The sequence below is a fragment of the Mustela putorius genome, unplaced genomic scaffold (genome assembly GCF_011764305.1).
Source record: "Mustela putorius furo isolate JIRA1106 unplaced genomic scaffold, ASM1176430v1.1 tig00003909_pilon_pilon_pilon, whole genome shotgun sequence".
NCBI classification, from domain to species: Eukaryota; Metazoa; Chordata; class Mammalia; order Carnivora; family Mustelidae; genus Mustela; species Mustela putorius.
Window position 1 is genome coordinate 41,768,715 of NW_025422057.1, and position 15,159 is coordinate 41,783,873.

Consider the following 15,159-nt stretch of genomic DNA (forward strand, 5'->3'; position numbering starts at 1 on the left):
CATGATGGTGATTTTTTTTAAGATTTTATTTATTTGTTTACTTGACAGACAGAGATCACAAGTAGGCAGAGAGGCAGGCAGAGAGAGAGAGAGAGAGGCAGAATCCCTGCTGAGCAGAGAGCCCGATGCAGGGCTCGATCCCAGGACACTGAGGTCATGACCTGAGCTGAAGGCATAGGCTTAACCCACTGAACGACCCAGGCACCCAATGATGGTGATTCTTATTTTAAAATCTAATTCTATGTCTCCAATTCCAGGAGGCAGCTGCTCTGTGTAACTAATAGATAACAGAGCTGACTTCTCCGTGACACCAAGTAAGTTAAATGTACTCCTCCACTATCTTTCTGTGCTTAAAACCTTCCAGTAAGGAAAAGTGGAGGCTTCCTCAGGGCTTCACTGAGGAATTCTACCAGACATGTAAGGAAGAAACCATTCTCATTCTAGACAAACTCTTCCAGAAAACTGAAGAGGAGGAACTACATCCCAACTCACTCCATAGCATTATTCTAATTCTGTCCCAAAAGCAAGAAAAACTATTACAAGAAGAAGAAGAAGGAAAAAAAAAACTACAAATATCCTTCATGAGCACAGACATAAAAATTCTTAACAAATGTCAGCAAATTAAATCCAGCAATATATAAAAAGGACACATCATGACCAAATACGTTTTACCCCATAAATGCAAAGTTACTTTAACATTCAAAAATCAATCAATGTAATTACATTAAAATAGTGCAAAAGAAAAACTTTATGATCATCTCAATCGATGGAGAAAGAGCATTTGAGAAATTCTAATACTCATTGCTGATCAAAAGAAATTTTTTCAGGAACACCTGGGTGGCTCAGTTAGTTAAGCCACTGCATTTGGCTCAGGTGATGATCCCAGGGTCCTGGAATTGAGTCCTGCATTGGGCTCCTTGCTCAGCAGGGAGCCTGCTTCTCTCTCTGCCTCTGCCTACCACTCTGCCTGTTTGTGTGCTCTCTCTCTCTGACAAATAAATCAATTAATTAAATATTTTTAAAATAAATTTTTTTTCAGTAAACTAGGAATAAAAGGCAACTTCATCAGCCTTATACAAAGCATGGAGGAAAACCCTAAGCCAACGCCATACTTAATAATGAAAAAACGTATGTTTTCTCCCTAAGATCAGAAACAAGGTAAACACATTTGCTCTTACAGCTTTTTATCAATATTATATTAGAGAAGTCATCAAAGGGGTGAAAAAAATAAATAAGGGGCATCCAGACTGGAAAGAAAGAAATGAAACTTTCTTCACAGGTAACATGATCATCTATATAGAAAATTCAAATCTACCAAACAGTTATTACTGAGCTTAGTGAGTTTAGCCAGGTTACAAAAGACAAGATTGATATGCAAAAATCAACTCAACTCTATTTCTACATAACAGCAACAAACAGTTGAAACTGAAATTTTAAAAAGCACCAATAGCAGAAAAACCGAATAGCTGAAAACCGAAAACAGGAGTCTGAGGAAAGATATGAAAGCCCTATATTCTGAAAACTACAAAACACAGCTAAGAGAAATAAAAGATGTATCTTGTTTGTAGGTTGGAAAATTCAATATTACATCAATTCTCCCTCAAATTGATGTATATACAGCTTCAAAACAATCCCAGCAGGCTTTTTTCTAGAAATTGACAAACTAATTCTAAAATTCACATGGAGATGCAAAGTACCTAGAAGGGCCAAAACAACTTTGAAAAAGAACAAAGTTGGAAGGCTAAAAATATCTGACTTCAAGGCAAATTATAAAAGCTATCAGTAATCAAAATAGTGTGGTACTGGTATAAAGACAGACAAATAGATCAATAAAATGGAAGGGAAAGCCCCAAAACAGATCACTTATGTATAAACAACTGATTTTGACAAAGGGGTAAAAGCAATTCACGGGAAAAATAGAAATCTTTTCAACACATGGGGCTTAAACAGAGGGATATTCATACACAAAAAGGAAAAGAGCTTCTAGTCATGCATTACACCATATACAAAAATGAACTCAAAATAGATCATGGACCCAAATGTGAACCCTAAAACTCTAAAACTTCTAAAATAACACGTAAGACATAAATGTGTGGGATGCTGGGTAAGGCAACGATTTTCTAAGTAGGAAACCAAGAGCATAGTTCATACAAGAATAAATAGTAAAATGGAGTTCATCAAAACTCGAAATGTGTGGTCCTCAAAAAGCCTGGTTAAAAGATTGAACAAGCTGGTAACAGACTGGGAGAACATATCTGCAAAGCCTACATCTAACAAATAATTCTTATCCAGAATATAAAGAACTCTCAAAAATCAGTAATAAGAAAATAATCAACCCTTTGTTTTTATTTTTTTTTAAGATTTTATTTATTTATTTGACAGAGAGAGAGATCACAAATAGGCAGAGAGACAGAGAGAGAGAGAGATGAGGAGAAGCAGGCTCCCTGCTGAGCAGAGAGCCCCACGCGGGACTCGATCCCAGGCCCCTGGGATCATGACCCGAGCCGAAGGTAGAGGCTTAACCCACTGAGCCACCCAGGCGCCCCCAACCTTTTGTTTTTAAATGAACAAAAGATTTCAGTTGACACTTGATCAAAGACACAGGGATGGCAACTGAGTAGATGAAAAGATGCTCAACATCATTAGCCAACGGGAATATGTAAATTCAAACCACAATGATCTATTCTTACAGAAATTAAAAAGACCAAGTGTTGACGTGGATGTGGGAAAAACAGAACTTTCACACACTGCGTGGGGGAAATACAAAATGCTACAACTACTTTGGAAAACAGTTTGGCAGTTTCTTAATTAAAAATTAAACATACACCTACCACATAATCCTTCAGCTCACTCAGCTCCTAGGCTTACTCACGAATAAAGAAGGAGTATGTCCATATAATGCTTTGTACATGAGTGTTTATAGACTCTTTACTTATAAGAGCCAAGAACTGGAAACAACGCAGATGTCCATCAACAAATGGACAGATAGACACATCATGGTGTATTCATACAAGAGAATAAAAGGAATGAACTACTGATACGCACAAAAGCACAGATATGTCTCAAAAGAATTTGCTTCATTTAAGTGCCAAACAAAATGGTGTACATAATGTATGATTCCATGTATATAAAAATCATAGAAAATTCAAACTAATTTCCAGTAACAGATTGATTGCCTGGAAGGCTCAAGAGGGCAGGTATGCAGGGAAGGGAGAGATTACAAAGGGGCGGACTGGTGATGGTTTCATGACTGTGGAACAGTTTTATGACTGTGGTGATAGGTCTCGTGTCAAAACTCACCAGTGTGAATGTGGATACGTCAATTAAGGGTGGTTTATTGTACGAAAATTATACCCTAAAAAGCCTGTTAAAAATCTTTTTAAATTTGACACTCTGAACCACATTAGAAAGGCATCTGAGATATCTTCCACTCTGCTATCACACAACTTTTACATTTCTGGGGATGTACCTAAAGGGGGCAGAGCACGCTAACAAAAAGTCCCAGAAATACACTTGAGAATCTTAGCGTGTGATCTCTTAAGGAGTTTCAACTCATTTCACTCTGGAACACGTTCTTTTTATTAGAATTATAAAAATAATCTTATTTCACTTAAACCACATTTAGCATTTAATAAAATCTAAAACCACCTATAAGAATGCAGAAAATTATTTGTGTAAATGGGAGTATAAAATTAAAATTTAGTACCAAAATCCAAAGTTCCCGAGTTATTCTTAATAATTTAACCTATAGGGGAACCTGGGTGGCTCAGGCGTTAAGCATCTGCTTTCGGCTCGGTCATGATCCCGGGGTCCTGGGATAGAGCCCCAGATCTGGCTCCCCACTCAGCAGGAAGCCTGCTTCTCCTTCTCCCACTCCCCCTGCATGTGTTCCTTCTCTATGAAATAAATAAATAAAACCTTTTTAAAAAAAATAATAATTTAACCAATAAAAGCACCAAAAATGGTAATCTTATTTATACAAATTCTGAGAAAATATTTTGACCAAATATTTTCTTCTTCATTAAAAATCTTAAATTATATAACAATAAACCTATAAAGACATCCTATTTTTTTCAGCACTCATTTCCCCTCTAAAAACAATTGCTATCTATTGGGTATTACCCCAAAGATACAGAAGTAGTGAAAAGAAGGGCCATCTGTACCCCAACGTTCATAGCAGCAATGGCCACAGTCGCCAAACTATGGAGAGTCAAGATGCCCTTCAAGAGATGAGTGGATAAAGAAGATATGATCCCTATATACAATGGAATATTATGCCTCCATCAGAAGGGAGGAATACCCAACTTTTGTATCAACATGGATGGGACTGAAGGAGATTCTGCTGAGTGAAATAAGCCAAGCAGAGGGAGTCAATTATCATACGGTTTCACTTACTTGTGGAGCATAAGGATTAACATGGAAGACATTGGGAGAAGGAAAGGAAAAGTGAATTGGGGGAAATCGATGGGGGAGATGAACCATGAGAGAATGTGGACTCTGAGAAACAAACTGAGGGTTTTGCAGGGGAGAGGGGTGTGGGGGTTAGGTGAGCCTGGTGGTGGGTATTAAGGAGGGCACGTATTGCATGGAACACTGGGTGTGGTGCATAAACAATGAATCTTGGAATACTGAAAAACTAAAATTTTAAAAATAAAAATAAATAAATAAAAACAATTGCTGTAATAGCCACCAGAAAACATTCCATAGTTTCCAAAATTATAATCACTGCAATTCACTGATTATTGGCATTTAGCAACCTGAAAATAGCTTCAAATGCTATTTAATTGTTACTCCTTTAACTTGGAGCTAGCATACTTTCAGCATAGCTCTGTACTTAGGAAGTCAAAATAATTTAGTGGAAAGTATTTCCCACTAAAATTGTATCAATTTATTTAGTTATTCTCACTTTTACTCTCTTCATTCCAAAGTATATGGCATATTGAACCTAAAGCATATTCCTTTTACTACCTCATTCAAAATTAGTTAGTTTAATGGTATTAAGTTCATGGAAAGAATGTGAGCTATGGGTATAAAATTCATCACCAAAGGCAATCTTCTATGTAGTATATTTCTGAGGATGAATTTTATACACACACATACACACACACAAACAAACATGTGAGTTCAGGAAATATGATATTACATTTTACTAAAGCAGCAAGCAAATTGCATGGATTCTGTATCAATGCTAAATTTAAACAATCATGTATAGATAACAGTTTAGTAACTTGATAAAATGCTTATCTCAACAGTAACTCTGGTTAAGGCCATTTTTCTATTTCTGGCTCATTAAGTGATAAGCTGCTTGTAAATATAGGCAAAAGTTATTTTTAAGTGATCCCTAATAATTACAACTTAACCTCAAAGGATTGTAGGTAGAAGGCTAAGAAGTTATGCAAATATCTGGTTGGGCTACTTATGGTGATCTACATTTTACTTTCATATTTAATTACACATTTTCCCCATAAATGGTAACTTCCCTTGCTTGTAGTAAAATGAACAATATCTTGCATATGTAAAGATCTTACCTGAACGCTTTTCCTCCAGGTATGTTGCTAAATCTGACATCTTCACAAAGGAGGGCATGCTTTTTCGAAATTTTGCTTTAAATGTAATTGCCCTTATATCGTCGTCAAACAGGCACTCACAGGATGACCAAAATGTTGAATGCAATTCTAGGCTTTCTAGGATGTCATTGTGCTGAACAAAAAGATATTTAAATTCCCAAATATAATCTTAAACAAACAAACAAAAACAAAAAGTCACCAAAAAGGAAATAATCTAGGCTCAGAATCAGATTAAATAGACCAATTGATTAGATCACTTAAATACAACTTTTACCACTCTAAGGAATTTGGGTATTAAAAGACAAAATGTGAATTATATGCTGTATTAGGGCAACAGCATAAGGATGCTGGGAGATAATTTCAATAAAAAAATTTTTAAGATTTCTTTGTTTCTTAAACAGTCATAATGTATCATAACCAACTGCTTTTCAGAGTAGCTAATTCCTGTTTTGATATCTACAAAGTTTTTAAAACTAGTAAGGCATAGAAATGGACACGTGTGCTATAATCAGTATCTCTTGCTGATTTTTCAACACCTTCTTTTTCTTATTTAGCTAATTTTCCCATGACAAAAAAAAAAAAAGCACTGAGAGACAATTGTAGTCATAATTATAATCCTTTATAAAACTGCAGTGGCACAGAGATTTCTGAACAAATAATCCTATTATATATTAATAACTCCAACTTTAAACTCTAATAAAACAAAAACATCTCTTAGTACTGAGTTTTCTAGTAATAACAGCTGTTCTTTTAGTTTCTACTTACATCAGGCCATAAAGCTAATTCACATCCCTCCCCCACACTGCCTCCTTAGTTTTTTTTTCTTAGTTTCTTCTTGAAAAATGCAGAATCAAAACAAGTCAGTAAGTCTGTATAGACAGAGCATCATTAAAAAGAAATACAGCATATATATTCCAAGTCACTGCTTGAAAGCAATCACTATTTTTATTTTTTACAATCACTATTTTTAAAAGTTTGCTCATCTTATTATAAAACGCATGCTTAGAAATCAGATTAAATACATAACTAAAATAAAATAACAACCATAATCTCAACACCCCCAGATAAACTCAGTTAACACTGTGTTTAGTGGACATCCAGTTGTTTTCAATTGGATTTATAGGTCACTAAATATTATTCTATATTATTTTAAAATACAGGGGGCATCAGGGTGGCTCAGTCGTTAAGCGTCTGCCTTCAGCTAGGGTCATGATCCCAGGACCCCTGGGTTTGAGCCCCACATCAGGCTCCCTGCTCAGCCAGAAGCTTGCTTCTCCCTTTCTCACTCCCTCTGCGGGTGTTCCCTTTCTCACTGTGTCTCTCTCTGTCAAATAAATAAATAAAAATCTTTTAAAAAATTAAAATAAAATAAGATATGGCATAATATGCCAATAATTTGGCATAGATATGCCAAAATCTTAAAAATTATTACAGCAATTCCCCATTTGGCACATGTTGGTTATTTCTAATTTTGTACTGTGATAAATATATTTTTACCCACATCTTTATGCATAGCCGTGATAAATTCCTGTAAGTGTAATTATTAGGTCAATAGTATTCCAAATTCAGTTTTCATAATGCATTTTCAGTTGTCCTCAAGAAAGGTTTTGACATTTACATTTCCAATAGTTTATGAGAGTGACTATTCCCCTGTAGGTTTTCTATCAACTAGTCAGGAGAAAAATTATGTGCTGTCACTATGTTATTTGTGTGCCTTCAATTACTAATAAATAAATTTTCTTAAAGATTTTATTTATTTATTTGACAGACAGAGATCACAAGTAGGCAGAGAGAAGGGGAGAAGCAGGCTCCCTGCTAAGCAGATAGACCCATGTGGGGCTAGATCCCAGGACCCTGAGATCATGACCTGAGCCAAAAGCAGAGGCTTAACCCACTGAGCCATGCAGGTGCCCCCCAGTAAATTTTTTTCATACATTCATTGGCCATTTTTATTTCTTCTTGGGGGACTTCCTATTCATTTCTATTGCCCATTTATCCTTACAGATATTTGTCTTTTATTTATTGCATTATTTTCTGACAAAATGAAACATTTTTTTTTTCTGGTTTTTCACTTGCCTTTTAATTTGGTATATGGTAATTTTTTAAAAAACATTTTATTTATTTGACAGAGATCACAAGCAGGCAGAGAGGCAGGCAGTGAGGTGCAGGGGAGCACGCTCCCTGCTAAGCAGGGAGCCCGATGTGAGGCTCAGTGCAGGACTCAATCCCAGGACCCTGAGATCATGATCTGAACCAAAGGTAGAGCTTACCCACTGAGCCACCCAGACACCCTGGTCTATGGTGATTTTTATGTATAGTTCTTGTTGCTGCATTTTATTTAACCTACCCATCTTTAGATTCCAAATAAGTTTGTTTATGTTTTTTCATACTACTGTGGTGTTTTTTTTTAATTTGGATCTCTAATGCATCTGGAATTTATTTTGGCACAAATATGAAGTACAAATTTAATTCTATTTTTTTCCAAATTGTTAACTAGCTATTTCACACCTTACCTACTCTTTTTTTCAAAAGTAAAAATCTGCTTTATGCTTTATTTCTTAATTGTAAATAGAATATATTTACTATAAAATATTTATACAGTAAAAGAAAAGAGTAGCAATAGGTGAAATAAGGTTGGCCAGTGTTCTCATATAATGGATATAATGGGTACTTCATTATATTATTCTCTATATAATAAGTTTGAAGTTTTTACTAAACATGTAAAAAATAAATGCAGATTCACACACGCATAAAAGTCAAACTAAAGGCATAAAGAAAAAAAACACACATAGCCATTGCTAGCATTTTAGCAACAGTATTTCCAAATTTTTTCATGTATACACATACTTACCTACCTGCTTTATTAAAATGGGATCCTATCATACATGAAATTTTATAATCTTTTTAAGAATTTTTTTATTAACATATAATGTATTATTTGCCCCAGCGGTACAGGTCGGTGAATCAACGGGCTTACACATTTCATAGCACTCACCATAGCACATACCCTCCCCAATGTCAATATATAATCTACTTTTTAAACTCAATGGTAACATCACAAACATCTCTCTGGGCTACTGAACATTCCTATCTTTGGTGGCAAATACCTTTGGATGTCCACCCAGACCACAAATGACCCTCTCACCTGTTCCCCGACCCTCTGATACAAGCTCAGGCATTCCTATTGTACTTTCTCACCCTGTCCCTGAGGCCACAGTTGACTGATTCAAATTCAATCTGGGATTTCAAATTCTCCTCGCTGGGAATTCAGAAGGAAAAGTAAAATCAGGAGCTACAGAGTAAGCCTGTTGTGCCTTCCCTCAAAGTCTGCACCAAGTGAATAACGCAGACAGCTGGAGAAGCTGCCGGGACCCACAAAGGTTTCAGCTCCTGCTTCCAAGTACCCTTGAACCCATCAGCACTCTTGCCCTATGTACCATGACCTACTCCCATATACTTCAAATACATGCCCCTTAATTGTTTAAGTTAACCAGAGAAGAGTTCTAGTTCAGTTCACTGAAAGCCCTCTGTGCCCAAGTTTAAATATAATTTGTTAATACATTCCATGGGTTGCCGAACCTTTGTGTACATGCATTTTCAAACTGGTGATTTTTTTTCTTATCATTGGAAACAAAGTTATTCCCTCCTCAAACTTAAGTCTCTTACTCCTTCAAGACTGGAAATTTTGAGTGGTTGCCTGATCTGTATTTTATTCTTCATTCATTCATTCATTCATTCACAAGAAAGCATCTACAAGGGCAGGCACAGCATGTGTGATCAGGATACTGTGCTGAAGAAGGTTAGCAAATGCTTGTATTCACAGAATTTATAGTCTATGGAGAAAGTTAGCTCATTTGCAAGTAAGCAAATAAACTGGATAATCCTGATGGTGTTAAGTGGAATGAATGGACTTCAAGGAGTGAATCTGATAGTGATTATATGTGTGTGAGGCCCCTCTGAGAATATGACATTGGAGCTGAGAAATGGAGACATCCATGTGAGGAGCTGGAAGGCAGAGCACTCGAGGCAGAGGAAACATGTAAACTTAAGATCCCAAGGGAGGAAAAAGATTGGCAAGTTCAAGTAACAGGAGTCGTATGCAGATTAGACTAGTAGGTCTGAGGGAGACTGGTATTGAGACAATTTCTAACACATTTCTATATTTGACTCATAAATTAAAGATGTTAATAGATTTCAAACTTCCATACAAATGTAATTATGATTTTGCATTAAGTATAATTACAAACATTGGGATCATTTGCATTACTCTGTGCTTAATTAGTAATGTCACAAGAGTACTTTATTATAATTTGTTATATTTTTAAAATATTAGACTTCTATTAAATACTTTCAGAATATTGCATTGGAAGGCATTTAGTTCTGAATAGCTTATTTTATGTACCCAATTATTCCTAAGAAGTGTAGTGTATGCCTCTAGTCCACCCTCATTAGGGCCTAAATTGTGATCAATCCTAGCTACAAATTTCCGTGCATAATTTTGAAAGAATGTGAATTGGGGACTTATTATCCCTCCCCAAAACATCAACTCTGTGATCTCCAGTATTCACCAATGACTACTTGATGATAGTATCATCATTGATTTAGATGATTATATCATCTAAATGTGAGTTTGTTATCTTCGGGAACAAGGAAAGCCAATGCCCAGTATGGAGGTTAATACAGAGAACGCCTCAAGAAATACTAAATGAATAGAGAAAATGCTAACAGCTTCTGAAAGCAGAATCACTTATTTAGATGGGCCTTCAAAATTAGTACTTCCTTCTTTTGAAAAGAATAATTTTGGGGTACTGAGGTGGATATCAAAACTTAAGAATGATGGTTATAAACAAAATATGCTGAATGAATGAATGAATGAATGAATGAATGAATGAAGAACAAATGTATCTTAATTCCTGGATTCCCAAATTTCCAACAGTAACCTAAATACCATAAAAGTATCTAGAGGGAACTAGAAGGTCTCTTCTATTAGCTGAATAACCACGACTTTTAGAATATTCATAGTAAGCATGGAGCAGTCTGCTATGGCCCCATCACAAAGCCAAGAGCACCTCTGACCCACATTTTGTCCCACATGCACTAAACGCGTGTTCCCGGCTCCGACAGGGTGGTCAATAGCGGTGGTCATCCTACCACCGACACATGTTTGTCAGATTTCTCAACGGAACAAATATTTGTCACTGTTTGATCCTAACATAAAAGTCAAAAGTCAGACTTATCTCAAATCCTGGTTATAGGCTGTTAATGATTAAGAGAGAGAATGTGACAGATCCCATCTTTTGATAACCATTTTGTAGGTAGAACCTTGGGAAGAGACAGTAACTCTTTCAGGTAAAGAAGAACGAGACCTAATCAATCTAATCAATCTCTGGATTAATTCAGCAGGACAAAATAACTCATAAGCCACTAATCACACTACCTCTGACTGTTACAACGAAAGGATCTCATAATATCGAAATGAATATAGTATACTATTTTATTGAAACATCAATGCCACTTAATTAAATTCATCATAAAATTATTAGTAACTCATGCTTTAAAGAAAAAATGTAATCATGGCTCATATTCTAAACATGAACATCCTATAAATGGCTAAAACTTTTAAAACAACTGGTATACATACTAATGTACACAGCTGGAACATACTAACTTATGAGCAGTAATGTTGCGACTTGAAAGGGTTAATGCAGCTTCCCTAACATCTGCCTTATAACCAGACAGACATTTATTTATCAGAGACTCTGGCTGAACAAAATCTGTAGAAGCTTCTCCAGATTTCAATTTTTAAAGAACGTTTCCTGGCGGAGATAAGATCTTCACTAAAAAGGTAAAGTAGTAAACCTGGGAATAAATGGAAACTTTTCTTTTGCCTCCATTAATTACAGAGGACTTTTTAGATCACGAAATTGCTTACAATCATAACAGAAGAATTTCAAGAATTCCACGAAATTGCTTACAATCATAACAGATGAATTCCAAGGATAAATATTCAATTTTGATCACCTACTATTTCAAATGTTGTCTATCTTAATCTCTTAAAATGCTCTTCATCTTAGGTTCATAAGCATTAATCATTTACCTAACTATAAATAGGTTAAATGCTTTTTGGTATATTTACCTTTTTTCCTTTGAAGTTGAGGGTACCAGGCTGCTCCAGGACCCCATAAAACAAGCACATAATGCTGACCTTGGACCTGTTCCACTGTTAACATAACTTTCCTTTGCTTCTGTCCTCTATAACTGTATAATGCCTCTGGAAAAGAGATAGTTCATCTGGCATTACTTTATCACATAGGACACCTTACCTTAATGTCCAATGATAAATATAATAGTGATAGCCAAATGATATACTACAAAAGTCTTATATCTTAACTATTTTATAATCTAAAACCAAGACAGCACCCCAAATACTTACCTGTTAGTACAGTGATATCAACTACTTTTAGTACCGCATGGACCAGTATGTCCGGCTGCAGCTGCTCCAAATCTACAAATTCTATACTGTTCATTTTCTGAGGCTGCCTCTGAGGAAGATCTCTGAGATAGGAATGTTTTGAAGACACGTATGCCAGTAAGTCTCGAAGCACAGCATCATTAACTATATTGGAAACTAAGAAAGAGAGAGACACAAATATATGAAAGATAGCAAAATTATATTTTCTTAACAATACAATACTTTCTTAGAAATGTATTTTATGTTATAAAGTGTGATTAAATGTAAACTATGCTTTCATTTCTAAAAATATATAAACTTTTCTTAAATATTTAGGTGCAAAAATAAGGATGTTTTTAACCAAGGGAATTAGAATTATTTACCATCTCCAAAACAACTTGCCCTGTTCCCTTCTCTATTTTGTTAACAATATCATTTTTCGGGGCGCCTGGGTGGCTCAGTGGGTTAAGCCTCTGCCTTCAGCTCAGGTCATGATCTCAGGGTCCTGGGATCGAGCCCCACATTGGGCTCTCTGCTCAGCAGGGAGCCTGCTTGCCCCCTCTCTCTCTCTGCCTGCCTCTCTGCCTACTTGTGATTCCTTGTCTGTCAAATAAATAAATAAATAAAATCTTTTAAGAATAATAATAATAATATAATTTTTCTACCAAGTAACCAAGACCAGTGTTTTGCTTACTTCTTTTGACTCCTCCATTACCCTGTTATACCCAATCAGTGCCCCCCTAATCCCTGCAGTCTGATTTGCTCACACCTTCCCTGACCACGCCAGCTGCTGCCATTCTTCCTCAAGACTCTTATATTTCTCATCTGAAATATACTTAAGAGTCACCTCTTTCCCTGAACATGCCTTCCTCTTCCCCACTGCCAAGCCTTTGTCCTCGCCACTCTCACTGGCTGCAATGCTCTCATTGACTGTACCTACGCAAATACCACCCAGAAAAACCACCACCATAGAGGTTCCCAGCGACTCCTTCCCATAGAAAGCTTTTCTCTCCAGCTCTCATGTGGCCTTTGAGCGTGTGCTACATTGTAATATTTCTCAAGATTGTTCGATCAGTTGTTTAGTTCTTTGGTCATTATGTCATTTAAATGTTTTCCTCTGTTTCTTAATTATTTGTTTCAATTTTTTCTCATTTTTTGATATATACCTTACATACAATAAAATGCACACATTTTAAATGGACAGAAGGATGAGGTTTGCTGATTAAATTTTAATTTCCCTAAAATAAGGGAAGCATATTTGAATATATAGTGGATTGTTGGGTCTGTTTGCTGATTTCAGGAGGAAAAAACAATGATTCTTCTTTCCTTCTCCCATTAACATTTTCATCCTTGTGTATTTCTGATGCTACACTAAAGCCTCATAATTCATTCTCTCATCAGGAGACTGTCCACTACAGGCCAGGCACTATGCCAGGTGCTACAGATACAAAGACGTATCTTGTCATGATACCCACACTAAAGGAATTAGCAACCTTGAGATAGTCAATAACAAACACTGGGCTTAGGATAGGAGATACATGTAAGCCTTCCCCAGAACACATGAAAACAACTGCCCAGGCAAGTTGGAAGAGGCTTTATTGAAGGAATATTTGAGCTGGGTTTTAGAAAAATGTCCTAGAGTTTTCTAGGTAGTAAATGGAGGAGGGGGTGTATTTCCGGGTAAAGGGAAAGGGATCTGTATTCCTTTACATATTACAGATGCTCCCAGTAATCTGACGAAACACGTGAATCCATTACCAGAATCATACTCTTTGTAAAATAATTTTATTGAGCTGTAACTGACATACATAAAATTCACCCTTTTAAAGTGTATAATTTGGGGCATCTAGCTTGCTCAGTTGGTAGCACACACACCTCTAAAACTCAAGGTTGTGAGTTTAAGCCCCATGTTGGGTGCAGAGCCTACTTTAAAAAAAAAAAAATCAAAAAGAATTAGAAAAAAATGAAGTGTATGATTCCAAAAAAAAGCCTATTATTCAGTGTTTTTTTAGTATTTTACAATGTTGTACTATCATTATCTAATTTTAGAGCATTTTCATTACAAAATAGTACTTTTCAATGCATAAAGTAAGATTGCAAAACCGACTATATAGAAATATAATAATCCAATATTTTTAAAGTGCCTCATTAGTACATTAAATAACAATACATAATGCATATGTAACAACTACTGTAATTTCAAAGTAGTGAGGGGCATAAATGATGTTCATGTCATTGTCAACAACTATAATACGTGATATGAAAGTGAGCGTGCCTTCCACTGGTGACCAAGCTCCAAGTATTGCTAATATCTCTGCGGATTGCTGCCTCACGCATAATGGAAGCAAGTGCTTATTTTCAGTTAGCTTCAGAGAAAGTAAAGATGTAATGCCTTCGCAGCCAAGTTCATGGACCCTTTAATGTGGAGGAATCAATTTTCACGGAAGAGAGAGTAGGAAGGACACTTAGGAGGCTAGTGGCCATCTGGGGCGAGACGATGAGCGCTGGGAACCAGGCAAGACTGCATAAGGGGATGAGGGGTGACAGATCTGTGAACAGTTCAGGAGGCGGAATCCAAGAAACAATGAGATGGAGAGCTCACAGAAAAGATGAAAGATGGCATCCAGTTTCCTTGCACAGATGAGTGCATGGATAAAAACAAATGTTTTAAGGTTTTTAGAACCTGATACCTGAAGTCCATTCTAGTTAGATGACTCAGTTTCTCAATGACTTTTATGAAGCGACAGTGATATCACTAACAAAGACAAGGAACGTAAGAGAAAAGAACAGAAGACATGAAAGAGAAATGAGAGCAAGAGAGGAAGAGATAAGACCCCCCATTAGATTACAGCAAAATCCAACTCCAAGTAGCTCCATCCAGGGCTCCAATTCATTCACCAGATGTCCTGATCCCTCTTTCGCAATATTTCCGGCACATGTGGAATCAAAATTCAAACAGGTTCAAACTCTGACTCTGTCAACAATGAGTTCTGAGAACTCATACATAACGTCGCTGGGCTTCATTCTTTGTCTTAATGTGGAGCTTTTTGGGGGAAAATACAAAGATCCCTGATATCCAAGTATTACTTTCCCTGATTTTTAATACAGAAACATGGGATTACTTAAATTTCAATGAATATA

The 15,159-nt window shown here is 36.2% G+C and overlaps 1 protein-coding gene and 1 long non-coding RNA gene across 6 annotated transcripts in view; one reads left to right on the forward strand and one right to left on the reverse strand.

The window, feature by feature from the left end:
- SHLD2 (shieldin complex subunit 2) overlaps positions 1-15,159 on the reverse strand; it is an 88,027-nt gene that overhangs the window by 8,924 nt on the left and 63,944 nt on the right. For 4 of the 5 annotated variants that reach the window (XR_006603195.1, XM_045068868.1, XM_013063132.2 and 1 more), the window contains 3 exons: positions 12,001-12,195; positions 11,704-11,838; positions 5,529-5,735 (listed from right to left, as the gene is read on the reverse strand). Coding sequence is in view for 4 of the 5 variants with exons in the window: in XM_045068868.1 (XP_044924803.1) it covers positions 5,529-5,735; positions 11,704-11,838; positions 12,001-12,195 (537 nt within the window). In the remaining variant the exon portion in view is untranslated. Of the gene's footprint in view, positions 1-5,528; positions 5,736-11,703; positions 11,839-12,000; positions 12,196-15,159 lie in introns of those variants that run through there. The other variant, XM_013063133.2, reaches the window with a different exon arrangement.
- Positions 11,248-15,159, forward strand: part of LOC106007173 — a 29,272-nt gene continuing 25,360 nt past the window's right edge. The window contains exon 1 of the long non-coding RNA XR_001181745.2: positions 11,248-11,412. This is a non-coding gene — a long non-coding RNA (uncharacterized LOC106007173). The remainder of the gene's footprint in view (positions 11,413-15,159) is intronic.